Here is a 17,468-nt window from a genome sequence, read left to right as displayed (position 1 = left end):
GTGTGTGTGTGTGTGTGTGTGCAGCTACTGACTGGTGTTTGCACAGCTGGAGCCATCGGCTAAAGAGAGAGTACGGTACCTCATCCATATAAGGACAGGTGGCAGTGCCTCTAGACATAATGTACATTTAGAAAACATTACACCAGACACAAAATTAGAATGAGTTCTATGGAGTCGTTGATCAAAGCGATTGAAATGGTGGACATATCATTAGTCAGAAGTGCCTTTATAGTTAAAGCTATTTTGTAGAATAAGCAAAGCATAAAAAGCACAAGAACTATATGGAAATACAAGAAGATAGTACTGCAAACCAAGAAAAAAAGCTATCGCCAAAAACCAGATGGGTTTTAGTTTAAAGTAGCTTTGTATATTGTGATTGAGTATTCATTTATTCTCACAGAGAGACTACAAGAACCAAACTAACTAAAAGTGGAAGAAAACCATGATATTCAGATGATAGGTATAACTTTTAATACCGCACATTTATTCTCCAGATGTCTGCTCAGTAAGTGAAACCATACCTAAAATCAGCTTCTGGTGCTGTTTAGCACACATATTTTAAGAACCTACTTTAAATATGCAATATGCTGTCTTAACTTTGGATATGCTTTCTCAGTAATAAGATGCAGAGATTGCCAGCCTAGCAACTATGAAGAAAGCTTCGTCTCATTGATTTGTATTATATAGAGTTCACTTAACAGCTGGATCTGAATCTTCAAAGCACTGTGTTAACCCATCGCCAACTTATTTGAACGTCACTTAAGAAAAATACAGGAGGAGTTTGATGTACTATCTATAAAATATGCATCACAATCTATCCAGTAAATGCGTAAGTACTTCTGTGATGGGCTCAGAGACTGGCTAAGCTGAGGAAATATGACAAGACTGGGACTGAGCCCACCATCTTGTCTGACTTTAGGATGGCAGACTTTTAACAACTTTGAACTTTGGGGATGCTCCTGGATCTATCTTTGTCCCTGGTAGCTCAGGTGGCTTTAGTGCCTTTTACTAGCTATGGCTGTTACACCGACTATGATTGTTCCTGTACAGGGATAGTCTGGTCACAGTGATTCATGCATTGGTAACCTCAAAACCTGATCATTGCAATGTGCTCTATGGGCTTATCCACGCTTCTCTTTCCTCCACTCTTTCCAGGTATGGTCCACACTTTAAAGCTCTGTGTCTGAGTGTCCTCTTTTTTTCTCCCTCCAGAGGTTCCTCTGCAAAATTCTGGTTTTAAAAGCTCAATTGAGCAAATAGCAATCGACAGCACCCCAGAACTGATGTTTGCTCTGACTGAGTACTAAAGAGTGGGTTTCTGCAGGGAAAGTTCTGGCACAGACATTTTTAAAACCCACCTGGACACAGAGCTTTTAAACATGGACTTGTACCTGGAAAGACCAGGACCACTGGCGGAGGAACGGGGGTGCGGAGGGAGCGGACCGCCCCCAGCACCACTATTCTGGTAGGGTGCCATCACGGCACACACACACACCCCGGACACACGCCGCGCCGCCCTCCACACGCCATGCCCCCACAGATGGTGTGTCACACCCCCAGAATGCACACCACACCCCAGCGGGTGGCATGCCATGCCCTTGCAGGTGGCATACCACACCCTTGGGGTGTGCACCATGCCCCTGTGGCGGTGTGACCATGCCCCCGGGATGTGACCATGCCCCCGCCTGCTCTCTGCCCCCAGTAGCGGAGTATGCAGCTTCACCACTGACCAGGACAAAAGGTAAATGTAGATAAGCCCAATGTCAGGCTACCCTTGGGCCTAGTTTGGAGGCTCCAGCTAGTGTAAAACATTGCAGCTAGATTGTTGATGGGAACAGACTACTGCCAACACATAACTCAAGTGCTCAAAAACTTACAGTGGCTGCCCATACACTAACTGACCAGGTTAAAGGTCCTTTTATTAATTTACACAGACCTTAACAACTCAGGTCCAGGATACCCTCAGGGAGCACCTGATCTCTTATATTCCTGCCCTATCACTGAGGTACTGGGGTCTTTGGGAGCCCCCACCAGGTGTTTGGGAGCCATGCATTCAGTGTTGTGGGCCCAATCTTATGGGCTTCTCTTCCAGTTGAGGTCAAACAGGCCCCCTCACTGTTGAACTTCCAGCACCTACTGAAGACCTTTTTATTCCAGCAGGCTTTTTAATTCCACTTTTATTTTACAGTTTAAATGCATTTTTATTTCTATTGTATTACCGTAAGTCTCCTGTAAACTGCTTTGGCTAGTAAAGCGAGATGAGCGCCACAACCCCAGAGTCGTTCGTGACTGGACTTAACTGTCCAGGGTCTTTTACCCTTTACCTTTAAACTGCTTCAAGGTGACTGCATGATTAAGCAGCATACAAATTGTAGAAATAAATATACAATAAAACATGGGTGATCCCTGATAATACCATTTGTAGAGACTGGCAAGATAATGGCATCAAACTATGGCAGCTCAGGATGTAATGGAACAAATGTCAATGAGGACAATATTTGATCTTGCACCTAGAATTCAGGTGCACCAATCAACATGCAAATATTTGCTTATCACCTAAATGTGCAATGGAGTGAGGTGTGGTGCTGGCCTTCAAAGTCAGGAAAGATTTTATCAAAGAAGGCAAAGGAACAGATCTTAGTGTAGCATGTTACTGATTTTTGGTGGTCTTAAGACTAGAGAGAGGGGGGGAGGGAGAAAGCAGCAGCTTACACCACATATGATTCCTAAGCACAAATGCAAAATGTTTGTGTAGTTACACTGCCTTGTGCCTGCCAACTGTTACAACTGTTTGAAAATTCTTTCAAACACAGTAACAGTCTCTTGTGTGTGGACAATAATTTATGTAAGTAAGTTTCAGATCTAAGTCTGTATGTAAGTAAGGTTTATGTAAGTAAGGTTTATGTAAGTAAGGTTTCAGATCTAAGTCATTTTCTCACCTTTTTTTATACAAACACCTAGCGGAAAAAGACCTCTCCTGGTATGCTTTTTGGTGACCTATGTTAATACAGTTCCCCCTCATTCCATATATATCTACAATCTCATTCCAAACTTCACTGAGAATCTGTCGCCTTGTTCCATATTCATTGTCACACGCTGTTGGAGATGGAGAGCTCTTCCTCCTCCTTTTTTTTTTTGCCAGAGAGCTGAAGGTGCTATGATAGAAGCATCCTTGCCTGTGAAATCTCACACTAGATTTTGCCTTTTTTAAAAAAAATCTTCTGCCATTCTTGCTTTGAAAAGTGCTCACAATGGTTTACAGTACTAAATCACACAAATACTCTTAACTGTAGACACCTAAAAAGAACTCTGCCTTTCTTGAAAGTATCCACAATGGCTCAGGGCAATAAAATGTACACATATCCAAGTGCCCCTATAGGACAGAAGTAGCAGTTATCTGCAAAAGATGCTGGTTGTGTCTTTTTACGAGAAGCAAACGCATTCAAATAATTTATATTGTTTCATGTTCTTCGATGAGTTTTCCTCTGAAGGCCTCCCCGTGCAGAAATTTGTGTCTTGCTGTGTCCTGATGAGAAAACACCTTTGTCGAGGGCGGGAAGGATCTTTGGTCTGGACCCACCCTGGGAGCAAAGGCAGTTTGAGTTTGGGTTGCGGCTGACAATTTCTGCTTCGCGATCGGCCGCCACTTCCTTCACCTCAGCTCTGAGAAAATAAAATAAAAACGATCCACTTTCCTGCATGGAATGGGAATTCGCTGCTCGGCTGGGCCAAGGAAAAAGACACACACACACACTCACTACTTCTTCTTCTTCTTTGGAGATCACTCGTAGCCAAGTAAGATTATCTTCCATAAACACGGTTTTAACAATGAGTCCGTAAGTAACTGTGGAGGCCAATTCTGGATCCGCACGTTTCTGGGCAGGAGTTGATCATGGTGTAGATTTGCCAAGCGTACCTTCCTCTTCGCATTTTCTCCCTTGCGTCCTGAGATCGAGTGTCTTCAAAGCCCATTACACCTTTGGTAAAGGCTGTTCTCCAACTGGAGCGTTCACAGGTCAGTGTTTCCCAGTTGTCAGTGTTTATACTACCTTTTTAAAGATTTGCCTTGAGACAGTCTTTAAACCTCTTTTGTTTAAACCAGCATTACGCTTTCCATAAGTTCCCAATAGAGTAGTTGCTTTGGAAGACGATCATCAGGCATCCGCACAACATGACCAGTCCAACGAAGTTGATGTTGAAGAATCATTGCTTCGACACTGGTGATCTTTGCTTCTTCCAGCACACACACACACACACGAGATCTGGCCGTTAGCAATTCTTAGAGTCTCGATTTTCGTACTTTCCCGCGTTGTAGGGCGCACCCCACCCCGTTGGCGCCCATCGACATCCCCGCCTGCTCCCTCCAGAGACCAAAGGGAAGGCGGAAAACGGACACACCCTCACCCTCCTCCGCTTTTCTTCTCAGAGCGCCTCCCGGTTTGCAGGCCCGAGGAAGGGAGCAGGCTGGCAGCTTGCCTTTCCCCGCCCGCTGTGCATAACCGCCCAGGCTTCCTCTCTCCTCTCCAATACAGAACTTTTCTCCCTCGCATCTCGCAGCAGCAGCCCCGGAGATCTCCCTCATTCAAGCCAGGGGAAAGCGTGCGTGCTGAGGGGAAAGTGTGACATTTGTCTCTGAAGAGACAGCCCGCGTCCTCCGGGGGTGCGGGCGTGCTTGGGTATCGGCGGTGTAGCTCCGGGGAGAGCCTCGCCTTGTGCCTGGGCTTGCCATTTGTGCTGACACAAACCCACTCACGCGCCTGCCCGCCACCTCCATCGCCAGCGAGGGCGTTAATGATCAGGGGGAGGAGGCGGGAAACCGGTGGCAGGAGGGCGAGCGGGGAAAGTGTCGTGACTAGGCAAGCGGTGGAGGGAGGTGGGTTTGTGGTGGGTCGAAAGATACGCCACACACCGGAACCGTCAGTCAGGAGACACTAATGGGGGGTATACGGAGGGAAGAGAGAAAAAATGGAGCTGGAGTAAGGTGCATAAACCAGAAAATAAATACACGCTGAGGGAAGACAAGCTCCGTGAAAGGGAGTTGTAGTAGGCAAACACATCTGGGCTGCTGCCAGTTGCCGGCTGGTGGGGAACGAGGATGGGCAGACCGCGTGCAGGCAGGGAGATGGCGCTCAGGGGAGAGCGGAGTGGAAAGCAAGGGGAATGCAAGGGATGGGGCGCCCTGCCGAGATGGGGCGCGCAGCAGCAGGTGGCCGATGCCCAGTCCGCGGGCGCGTGTTGCTGAAGTGGCTTGAGAGCGGCTGGGCAGCACACGGCGCTTTTGCACGGGGGTGGAGGGGAGAGACAGGAGGCGAGGGGACAATGCGCAACAGGGAGCAGGAGAGATAACACGGAGCTTTTAATCCCCCCAAGTAGAGGCAGGGATGCGTGAGTGCGCGCGCCTTGCGGCGGGAGGGTATAACCACCGGGTTGCGCCGGTGGGCACCACTGATCAAAGTGTGGGGAGAAGGATGGTGGAGGACGAGCAAAGAGGGGAGAGCGATCGATCGAGCGCCTACTCTTAAAGGCGGCCGCGACGCGATAATCACGCTCCCAAGCGTAAACTGATGGCAGCGAGGCTACAGCTGAGGCGGGCATGTCTAAGGCATCTTCAGGTGACCCTGCTGCCTGAGAGCCGCGGTAAATGGACTATCAATCCGATTTGGTATCTGTAGGAAGGCGTCTCCTCCGGTGTGGAATTAGCATATTCTAGTGGAGGGGAGAGAATAACGCCGGCTGGCCACGTTCGGGGTGTTTTAGTCCCGAGGAGAGGGCGCTGTGGGCAGCAGCGGGCGGGCGGGCAGCGGTCTGCAAAGGGCGACGTCGGTGGGTAGTTTTCCTTTGGCGACCAGCTGTGGCTGCGGGCGCGTCCCGCTTTGCCCGCTTTACCTGGCGCGCGGAGACGCCCCCTCCCCTCCCCCGCCCATTCACCCACCTACCCACCCACCCCTTGTGGAGCCTACAGACCGCGGAGGAGGAGAGGCGGCTCCTCTCCTTGCCGGCACGCTTCGCCTGCCCTCCTCCGACTGTCAGTCCGTCGGTCCGCGTCCCTCCCCTCCCTTCCCCAACCACTCCACCCCTTCTTCTCCGCTTCCCACCCACCCAACCAGCCACCTCCCCGGGTGAATTTCAGGGCTCTCCGGCTCCTTCTGTTTGTTTGTTGATCCTTCCTTTGGGGAGGGGGCTGAGAGTGGGAGAGAGGTGGGGAGAGAGAGGGCGGGGACTTTGGGCTTTGGAGACGGCGGCGCCTCGGCTCTTATTGCCACTGAGTTGCGCTTCTCCTCCTCAGGCTGCAGGAAGGAGCCGCCTGACCGCTTGGCACTTCTGCTGCCTTCCTCTCCTTCCACCGCCACCAGTGGTCTGGATTACCGCGGGCAGCGGCGTCCCATCGCGTAGGGTGTCTTGGGGCTACCAAGCCCGCAGCCCACCGCGCAAGTGGCCAGGTCAGTAGCCCTCGAGCGAGCGCTGGGAGGAGCAGGCAGCGCGCACCTCGAGTCCTGGCGAGCAGATCGCCCTTCCAGGAAGGGATCGCTCGCGAGGAAGACGCCTGCGCCCCTCCTCCTGTGACGGGCGCGCTATCCAGGGGTGAAGAGGGCAGGAGGGCGGGGAGGGAGAAGGCTGAAGTTGGCCACAAAAAGTCGCCTCTGTCCTCACCACTGCTTTACCTTCTTCCTCCGCGTAACAGACAGGCGCTCATCTCATTCCGGCGAACCCTTGGAGAGTTTTGCAACCACTTGGAGAAGACGGAGAGCTGCAAGGGGTGTTGTAACCCCCCCCCCTTCCACTTCTCACTGTTGGGACTTCCTTGCTAGTTTTTCCACCGATGCTTTTATAAAAAAACAAAACAAATAAAGTCCGTTTGGAAATGGCAAAGGCAGTGACGCCTGGAAAGGGAAGAAGTGTGGGGCAAGCCAGAGGAAGCCGGAGCTAAATGACAGGATGCAGGAGACTTGAGGAGATACACAACAAACAGAGAAGCGTCTCTTGTACTAACGGGACTCTTGCTGCTGCTGCCGCCGCCGCCGCCGGCGCTGCTGTGCCGACTGAGCCAGCTTTCTGATCTTTTTTGCACCGGCCCTACTGGAGGATTTAAGATCTAAGAGGAATTGTGCGCTGAAGAGACCGGATATTTTATTCTCTTCAGTCTTTCTGTACTGAGAAAGGAAGATGGATTGGGGACTCTTCCTGCACTATGTTGCCCTCACCATTACCCTTGGCAGGGCTTTGAAGAGTGGTAAGTGACTGACACAGAATCTCTTTCAAGTGAAGTCAGGTAGCTGCAAGCAGAGGGCCCCTTACCTGAGCTCCTGATATGTAAAGCCAACTGTGAAACTAACTAATATAATGGATAAAAGGAAGCTGAACACAAAACACTGGGTATTTACCTTGACTTACACACAATCTTTGTTTGGCTATCCATCCTGAATGCTACCTAATGCAGGGCTTGTCTGATTCACAAGAATCAGAATAGCCAATTACATGTACTTTAATGTTTCATCCTTTGGCAATTGCACAAGATTCCCCTTTAAAACCTGACAGACAGTGAATACTTAAAAGATGGGGGTTTTATTGAGAGACAGGGGGAAAGCGAAAGTTTACGGTCATATATTTGATTACCTTTTGTAGCTATGAGTCCCCATAGGTACCTATTTCCAAATCCTCATCCTCCTCATCCATCTATATTATCCATTAGGGCTCACAGGGCACTTATTGTCTCAAGCTAAGCAATCTAAGGTACTGTTCATACACCACAGTTGTAAGAGAAATCCTATGGCACAGACTTCACATCTGGTTTTGAGGGAGCATTTAAGAGCTGCTTCAAATTGATGCTTCCTTCATTCAGCAATGAAATGACACCCATACTAGCTCCCCAATCTATGCAGTTTTTAAGGATGTTCTGCCTGAATGGTTGACATCTTACTTGCACACATGGGGGTGGGAGTTATTAGGAGTTTTTCCTTCCCAGAGCAATTCCTGAGCAATTATTATTAACTAATTACCAAATATTTATTTTTAGTCTGACTAGGATTTCAATCAAAGTAATTAAAAGAAGGTAACATTCTCCGCTTAGAATGGTATATTCTTTTAATAAGAGACCACAACAGGAGTATTTTTTACTGGAGGATGCAAAACACACTTTAGGGTGGAAATCAGTCTTTTCTCAATATATTTTGAAGAGGTTGGCTAATTTAGCAAGAAACAAGTTCTTCCTCTGCTCCTTCATGACCAGGAGAAGGGAAGAAAAAAGCCTTTAAATAAGTATTAGCATCTCAGTCCCTGAGAATCATGCCTGAGATCCTGTTTGGCCTATTCTTTTTGAAGAGTGTAGCTAACTAGACCTAATCTTTCAACCTGTAGTCTTTCTTTGCAAAGATAACAGGATCGCACTGTATTTCTGCATCGATTTGCAGGCAGTGTTGAATTAATGGAGATGAGTAAATAAGCAGGGATGAACTGGAGGCATAAAGTGGAGTGAGATGTATAGCGTGCCTTTTTGCTATTAGAGCAATATCATTCTCTTAAGTGCTGAGCCAACCATAGGAAGATCTGAGGGGAAGGAACTATGAAGCTGTCATTAAGTCTGAGCAGTTATAGGCATAATGTAATAGCCCTGTAGAGTCACCATGACCATCCATCTCTTCCGCAGCTTAGCAGACTCGTGGATGCCACATCTACCTCTGTCCAGTACTTGTGTCTGCTAAATTAATTCATTAACCTTATGTAGGTAGACTGGTCCAGAGTCATTAGAAACTGCTCCTCTTAATCAAGTGTGCGAGAGATTGCACAGAGCCAGGGAGTCTAGCAGCTCCCCACATTATCTTATTATACTATCACTTTCCCAGGAGTTACCGATTAAAGTGCTGTTGGTAGTGAGCCCACCTAAATGTCTCCTAGAGTGACTCTTGTCAAGTGACTTGCAGCAGCGCTGGTTTATTTCACTCGTTTAACAGATGCCAGATTCTGCCATGTTGTTTGCATAGAGCTAGAGTGGACTTAATGAGGCGGGATCATTTTCCAAGTCAGCTTGCACGCGGCAAATCATGCAAGATTGTCTCTGAAACCACATGCAGGAGGCTTCCAGATAAATATCATTGGCTGTGGATTTTGAACTCATTGTTGCAACATCTTTTGTTCTCGGAAATGAGACATGCTATACAAAGTGTCAAGGCAGAAATAAATAGTAGCTCATAACCAACTCAGAAATAGCAATTCGCTGAACAACAGCAAAAACCCACAGCATACATCTCATTCCCTTCTAATTTATAGCAAATGTTTCTTATAACGGCTGTAGTTTATACATTTTTGATGTGCACTTTTATCTTTCATTTCCATTTGACCTGGTTATCTATAATAAAATTCCGCACATTTGTAACTTCATGTCGAGTATACAAGGAATGCCATTTCCAATTCACAAGAATTTTATTAGATACAGAAGTTTCATATGCCATTACTGTGAAAATGGGCTGCCAGTGTGTCATTTGTTAATGCTTGTCTGCTTATCTGACGTTAGCAGAAAATATTTCAGTAAAGTTTCAAAGTGCCAATGCAAACCTGCACAGAACAATGGAACAAGTGGCCTTGGAGGTTAGGTTACATTGCCTCTGTTTCATCTTTCAATATTTATTTGTAAAGAACTCTAGCATGGCTTTGGAGAGGAGCAACCAGATTTTGCTCAAGATTTGCACTTAGAGGGCTGGGGAACTTAACAGTTTTGTAATTAGAAATAAACTTCTTTTTGTTTGTTTTTTGCTTTCTGTTACGCTGCTCTTATCTGGTCTCCAAGCAGTGTGTGTGTGCAGTGGGGGGAACTTCCTTAAAGGGGTCAATTGAATCATTGCTGCTTCAACAAATTCTACTTTGTTCTTTGGTAGTCTGGACCTGAAGATCACAGATAGCTTCAAATTGCTTAGATTTAGGATCTGATAAAATCAAAAGGGGGTTGTTGTAAACAGGAAGGGGTCTTGGAAGAGAAGTTCTGTTGTCAAATGACATAGAGCAGGCTTATTATCAGAAAGCTAAGTAAAAGAATCAGATAACATTGCTCTCTGAATCAGACTCTCCTTTAAAGCCTATTACTTAATGACACTATAGTTTCCTATAATAATTAAGAATTAACCATTCATTACTTATTAATTATTAGATGTAAAATCTGTTATAATCACAAAGACCTCTGTCTGGATTAAGAAATTTTGCAAAAACAAAAACAAAAAAACACCTCCCCTGTTCTGTCTTTTGCAGGGGTGGTGATACAAAACCAGAGCTAATGACTGCAGAAAACAACTTTCTTTAAATCATAAACCAGAAAAAAATGTCCTTCAACAAGGGCTTGAACTATTGTAGGAAATATAGATGTTTTGTTTGATTGACCTGAACATGAAATGTGTTTTCTTAATTGCAGATAAATGTGGTGAAAATATAAAAATCGTGGAGCCTGGGTATCTCACCTCTCCTGGTTATCCAAACACTTATCATCCAAGCCAAAAATGTGAGTGGCTGATTCAAGCTCCTCAACCATACCAGAGAATTATGATCAACTTCAACCCTCACTTTGATTTGGAGGACAGAGAGTGCAAGTAAGTGAGATGGTCTGTGAAGGGAGCCATAGCACCATCTACTGGACAAAAAGCTCCACAGTTTCTTGTTGGGGGTGGGGAAGGGAGATGAAACAGCTGATGAGTGCAAAAATCTGCGCATAAAATGAATCCCTCTGAGGTTTGAATCCATACCAGATCATATGTTTGTGGTAAAGATATTAAAGCAAGTGCTTACTGCATGTCAGGCACTATATAAGATTGTTTTAGATATAATCTTGTAATCCCGCTGTGTCGTTTTTGTTGGAAACATGGATCCATTAGCAGTTATTTCCTCTGAAACTTTTCCCTAAGCCGCTCAGTGACTTGGAGGTTGCGGAACGCCTAGGCAGGAACAGTAGGGGAGAAATAAGCATTTGCCTCTGCATTCGTGATTGTGGCACTGTTTTAAATGTTCTGAAGTTGCTTAGAAACGCATTTATGCTTAAGGCAAAAGACGTGCAGTTATTTAGAATTCATCAAGTTGCAGTTCATTCAGTATTGTTTGATGGAAGAGGCTGTACATCCATGGGGCATTATAATGTATTTTAAGAGCACAACAACTATACATGCTTTGCTTTGGTGTGCTAGTGCCATAATTGGGGATAATACATGTGTGGCATCGAGGGGAAATTGTCAGTTTTCTTAACTAATATTAACAGAAGTTGTTTTTCATTTTGAGGTGGTGAGGCAGTGTGAAGAAAACTTATGAAAGTTAGACTGCTAGGTATTGTGTAGAACAGAAATGAGGAACCTGGGGCACTCCAGGTGCTGTTGAGACACTTCAACCCACTCCTATCCCTGATAAAGTGCTTTACCGTGATTAATTCTGATTATAATGGTGCAGGCTTTTCACAGAACTCCATTTTCATGAGCATAAAAGTGGCTACACATTAAGTTCATGCCTTGTGTCAAAATATATTGTTTGGGAGAAAGGCATGAGATGGACCGCTCATCTGATGGTGAGTGGTGACTGAGGTCTGGCATGAATGCAGTCCGAGCTGGGGACGATCTTATGGCCCTGCACAATCATTGTGGGACAATGCTCTCTCCTCCTCTGGCTGCACAGGTTGCTGGGGGCCTGCATTTGAACGGAACTATCACAGGCAAGCAAGGGAATGTGTTTTGTGTGGTGGAGCTGAATGAAGACTCCAGTCCCTAGTCTTTACTCAGGTCCGCTCACTGGACGTATAAAGAAGCCTCACCCAGGCTCATCAATCAGCTCAGTCGGAGCTGGATTCTCCACCCTCCCACCCTATGTAGCACATGGTCCTGCCTGAAGGTGAGCAGGCAGGTTCCGGTCCTGCATAAGACTTTGCTATGGAAATATTCAGTTTTCATATTTGGAGCCAGGGAAGAATTTTCCTGTAGACAAATTGGGCCTGTCTGGTGTCACAACTTGTTGGCAGATAAGGCATTGGGTTGGATTCTTAGTCTAGGTGCGTGTGGGTGTTGAGAGCCCACCTCACCCCTACTTCAGGAAATTGAGGGTACCTTGTTAAAAGGATCCAGGGGGAGATGCAGTCTGGTTGCCCAGACAGTGTGTGATGGGCCATAACACACACACACACACACACACACACAAATAGGGAGGGATTGTCCCTATTTGATGTACATTAAAAGAGGATTCTTAAACCAGGATCAACCTTGCAAAATAATCAACCAGCAGTTGGGCTGGACGATTCAGGGCACATGCCCATTGCCTATGCCAAAGTCTACTTACATTTGTAATCAATAAAGTTGTGGTCTATTTGAACCTGTGTGTTTATTGTCTCTTTCCATGCTTTGGGTCCTGCCAGCAGTGGGTTCCCTGCACCTGGGCCTATCAGTAGAGCTCCCTGAGGTAGTAAGTTCTAATGTAGAACACAACTTTTAGTGGAGGTGTTTTGAAGCTCCCCATGTGAAGTAGTACACCAGGAAGACTGAACCATCTCAAGCTGTGAATCCTTCAGCCGAACCTTTGTAATGCTTAAAACAACTCTGCGACATATGCAGATTATAGTCCCAGTTTACAGATGGGAATGAAAAGTGATGACTTTCACAAGTGACTTTGTGTCAGAATATGAGCTTGTATAAACTTGCTACTTAGCCACACTGGCTTACTCATGGTGGTGGTGGTGGGGGAGCTATTCTCTGTGAAGACTGTGGTCTTACAGAAGTAACAGGGGACTTGTAGCTCTCCAGATATTGTTGGACTACAGCTCCCATCATCACTACCCATTGGCCATGCTGACTGGGGCTGAAGGGTGTTGGATTCCAGCATTTGGAAGGGAAGATATTGCCCTGCCCTCTTTTAGAGCTTGGGTGGACAACTCTGGGTGCCACAGGTAATCCCCAAGTGGCTATGAGATTCTATCTGGAAGAATTCCAGAAACCCCGTCTTTGAGAAACTGCTTGGACCATGCTTATTTCAAGGTTCAACTCTTGCCCTATTTTCTTTCATGATTGCTACAACCCCACAGAGAACCTCTTGCATCAAAAATGAATAGTGAGGGTGCCTAAAGAGTTGTCCTTAGTGGCTGTTTTCCAGCTGGACAACAGCTTTCCCTTAGAGAGAAAGCAATAGCCATTTCTTCAAGTTGGCATTTTGAGATACAAAAGAAAAAAGAAAAAAAAAGAAAAGAACAGTATCGTTGTAACTATTTAATAATATTATTACATTTCATCATTGCTTTCAGTTCATTTTATTTTCATATAAGCAGAGATAACTAATTGCATGCCACAGAGATGTTAAAACCAAGGACACATTAACAAACGGTGCCAAAAAAGTGTCACCATCCTCTGCATGCAAAGACGACTCCTTCATATTGGAGCAGTAGCTTGTTGATCTTTTAAAAACGGGTTTGGATGACTAGATCTAGAAACCAGTTTACCCATTGCTAGGTAGGGTGGATTAGAAATAGAAATAAATGAATAATGAGTTCCTACAAACGATGAGCAAACAATCCAAGGCCTTGGGAGAAAGAAGCATAAAGAGGATTGCTCTAGCTGTCCCTGCCAGTTCCTAGCTCTCAATCAAAATGTGTCCTTGTGTTATAGAAAGAGCTGTGTTATGTACTAAGCTTGGATCCTAGAACAATAGGCATGTAGGATCCTAGAATGCAACAACTGATTGGCTTGCAGGAGAGGACCAATCAGGCTCCAGGAAGAAGTTAATCAGCCTATTAGGCTGGTAGGATCGTAGAATGCAACAACTGATTGGCCTGCAGGAAAAGACTAATCAGGAGGGAAGCCGAATCAGCCAATCAGACGGGACTCATTGTGTAAATAATGTATATAAAAGCCTGAGGTTTTGGGGACATTTCATTCACTGTTTTACAAGCTGCAATAACGAGCATGAAGTCACTACAGGACTCGGAGTATATTTCACTGATACCAAGATGGACTTGCTGGAGACAGAACAGATCTTGTTAACATAATAGGGCATGTAGTATGTTTGCTATGCCCCTCACCCCTGTTCATTTAATTGGGAGGCACAGAAAACTGCCAAGTCCCATCCACTCTACTAAGAAGTGTTGCTGCTAAGCATGTTCGGGAAAGTCCAGGTCAGTTAAGGAGACACCTACAAGGTTTCATTGTCTCCAGCAGATGCTTCCTACACTTGTCTCCCTATACCTTCACAAGAAAAAGTTTTCTTGAATGCTGAGTCGGGCGGAAATGAAAGGGAGGGCTGGGTCACTGGGTTTACTGAGGATAGTAAACCTCATTCTGAGGCAGACCTCATCATTATGTGTCAGTTTTCCCAACTAGAGAGGTTCATATTCTGAACCCAAACTCCTGCCACCCATTCTGAAATTCACATCATTATTTTTTTTAGATTTTGTGATTGTGAATATACGATGGAACTGATTGTACGAACAGAATCATAGAGGTGTTTGCATCTGAATATTATTCTCTTCTGAAGTTCAGAGAAGTGAATGGGAGATATTTTAATCCTTTAGTGCTTGCAAAATGTTTGTTCAGAGATAACTTACACACTAATATAGCAAGATATTGATAAATGCAGTGAGGGTGGTGTATTATATTGCAACCATTAGGTCAGTCTGTGTAGAGCTGATATACCTAAAACCTCTATAACTTGTCATAGGTGAATTATGCCTCTGGGCAGAGTGTGTTTCTTCCTCTCAGCAGAGTACTTGTGCCCTTCAATCCAAGTCTCTGAAACCCGTCTAATTAATGTATCTTTCCCTCTCTAATTGGGCAGTTTCGTTGTCAGGCAAGGATGGGGGTAATTTTATGGGCAGAGTCTAGCTAGACAGAACAGTTTAAATTGACCTTTTGTTGAATGACTTAAATGCTTCCTGTGTTATTTGTGCTCTCTTTTAAATTCAGAGCTTTGACTTCCACACTATGACCATTAACTCTGAGTGAGGAGATTTGTGTCAAACCCTTTAGGACCATATTTTCAGGAAAAGTTATTTCTTCATAGGAAACTTTTGAAACTGTATTAGGTCTCAAAGTCCCTTGCTCTCTTGAGAAATTCATATTCCTTTCACCAAATCTTGGGTAAGGCAATAGATTAATGTACCAATCAGTCTGTCATGGGATTTTTAGTGTTAAGCAAACTTTTATTTCCCAACTCTAGATTTTCAGTTTATTGTCACAGCTGCAAGTGTGTAATAGTTCAGTCCATTCAATCACTGTTTTAGTTTTTTAAAGTGCAGTGCTGTAAATGAATATTTATCTGCAGGGAGAAATAAGAGGTAACAAGTTAATACTTCTGAGAGAGGAAATCTGACAGAAATACAAATGTATTGGAGGAAATTAATGTTATATTGTTGGGATTCAATTGCCTCTGCCGTTCAGGTTTTACCTCTACTGAAGAGTTACAAGGACATTGAAAGAACACTGTATGAAAGCCCTTAGTGGTGGCAGTTGATATGGATACACACTGCTTCTGATGAGATTGCAAGAGTAGATCTACAGATTACCTTTGCAAATGAAATATATGGGGGGGGCATCACTGTTCCTACAATTCTGCCTCCTAGAAGGCACTACAGTGGTACCTCTGGTTAAGAACTTAATTCGTTCCGGAGGTCTGTTCTTAACATGAAACTGTTCTTAACCTGAGGTACCACTTTAGCTAATGGGGCCTCCCACTGCCATGTGATTTTTGTTCTCATCCTGAGGTAAAATTCTTAACCCGAGGTACTACTTCCAGGTTAGCAGAGCCTGTAACCTGAAGCGTTTGAAACCCAAAGCGTTTGTAACCCGAGGTATCACTATACTGCATCTCTCTCGCATGGCTAGTGGCAAAATGTAAACAAATTCACAGGCAGAAACTCTGGTTTGGAGGCTTCAGTCGGTGCACCAGGTCTCCCCAGTTGGGTTGTGAGGCCATTTTGAGCAAACTATGACCCCCTGCCCTGCACCTGATGTTATATGTGGGGCAGGTAAACAATTGGTTCAGCTGAAAGCAGGGCCTGCAGAGCCATGAGGCACTGATGACAATCTGTTAATAAATAAGTAAGCATAATTAAGGGCTTTCTCCCTTACGGATGTATTTCTTTGCTCCTGCATTAGCATTTTGAGGCAAACATTGGTCTGAGGTCCATCTCACAGCATGGAGTTTCATGTAAAGATGTATGGAGGAAAGCAGTACAAGTTTTGAACGGAGGTTTTTTTGCTAGGGAAAGAGGCTTTGGTTTCTCCTTACTTAAGAAAAAGGTTTTAAGGCCTCTTAGGTTACACATCAGTTCATGTACAGGAAAGAACCATTAGACCACCAAAACTATTCCAACCTAAAAACAAAGAGTATGAGGTGAAGGTGGTGAATAAAATTTGCCCCAATATTTTATAACTGCTATGTCACATATGATCATGAGCGCCTTGTTTACTGTTTTAGACGTGGTTACATTTCAGGATTAATAAATGTTACTATGAGAAATCCATTTCTTTCCTTAACTATTGAATATATTCCACAGGGAGGATGAGTTCAATGACCTCATGATATTATGCATCATATAATTCTCGTGCTGCAAGTTTCTTTGAGCAAGGGGGTCATCTTTCATCATTTGTGGGAACAAAGCTATAATCGTAATTAATTAAGCATACTATTAAAAACGAGGACAGAATAACCCAAGAAATACTCTGTAATCAATAGTGTGTGTGGAACAACATACTCAAAGCATAAAAATCCTAAGTGTAACATATTATAATCAAGTTTTTTTAAAAAAAATGATAATGTAATTCTGTACCGCTTTGAACAATAGCTGGAATTACATGTCTGCTTTTAAGTGGAATGAGTCCAAAATTTGGGATCTTTTTGCAGCAGATGAATGTGATGTGCCTAGTGATTACTGTATGTAATTGCAAACATATTTATTATTAATAGTCTATGTTTGTGAACGGAATATAGTTAAAAATGAATGGAGGAAAAGATAAAACATGAGCTTATTACCTCCCTTCCCCTCCTGCGTTTGTTGACAGTTTAAAATGCTTTCAGGGTGAAACTCTACATACTCTACCATTTGTTTGTGTTAATGTCCTACTGCGTACACGTAGTTATCCTGAATCTTGTAAAACTTTATATCTGGATAATAAACAAGAATGCCACTGATTCACAGTGCTTTGAATTTATGGAACTTTTCCGGTTTCCCAGCAATGCAAACTATCAGCATGATAATTTATAATGGTTTGTGACAAATGCCGCTGAGCAAAGAGGTGTGTGGTTACATTCAGATCAGATGTCGTCAGCTAGGGAGCAATAAAAATTTCACAGACACTAGGTTAAAAACATTAAGAAAATGAATGTGAAGTTTCAGAAGACAACGTTTTGGAAAGGTGGACGGGGTGAATGGAGAAAGCCAAATAGCGGTTTCCTTCCTAACAAATTATTGACTCTTATTTCCAGAGTTAACAGCATTTATTTTTTTTACAGGAGTTGCAAAGGCATAATGT

General features: G+C 44.5%; 1 protein-coding gene across 2 annotated transcripts in view; it reads left to right on the top strand.

The window, feature by feature from the left end:
- Positions 1–6,087: 6,087 nt before the first annotated feature.
- The window catches only part of NRP1 (neuropilin 1), a 128,066-nt gene continuing 116,685 nt past the window's right edge, over positions 6,088–17,468 (top strand). For both annotated transcript variants that reach the window (XM_035130126.2, XM_035130125.2), the window contains exons 1-3: positions 6,088–6,440; positions 6,683–7,231; positions 10,397–10,571. In XM_035130126.2, coding sequence (XP_034986017.1) covers positions 7,165–7,231; positions 10,397–10,571 — 242 coding nt within the window. In that variant the 5' untranslated portion in view covers positions 6,088–6,440; positions 6,683–7,164. The remainder of the gene's footprint in view (positions 6,441–6,682; positions 7,232–10,396; positions 10,572–17,468) is intronic.

This window comes from Zootoca vivipara, chromosome 12 (assembly GCF_963506605.1).
Source record: "Zootoca vivipara chromosome 12, rZooViv1.1, whole genome shotgun sequence".
Lineage (NCBI taxonomy): Eukaryota > Metazoa > Chordata > Lepidosauria > Squamata > Lacertidae > Zootoca > Zootoca vivipara.
This window is presented reverse-complemented; position numbering and strand designations above follow the sequence as displayed.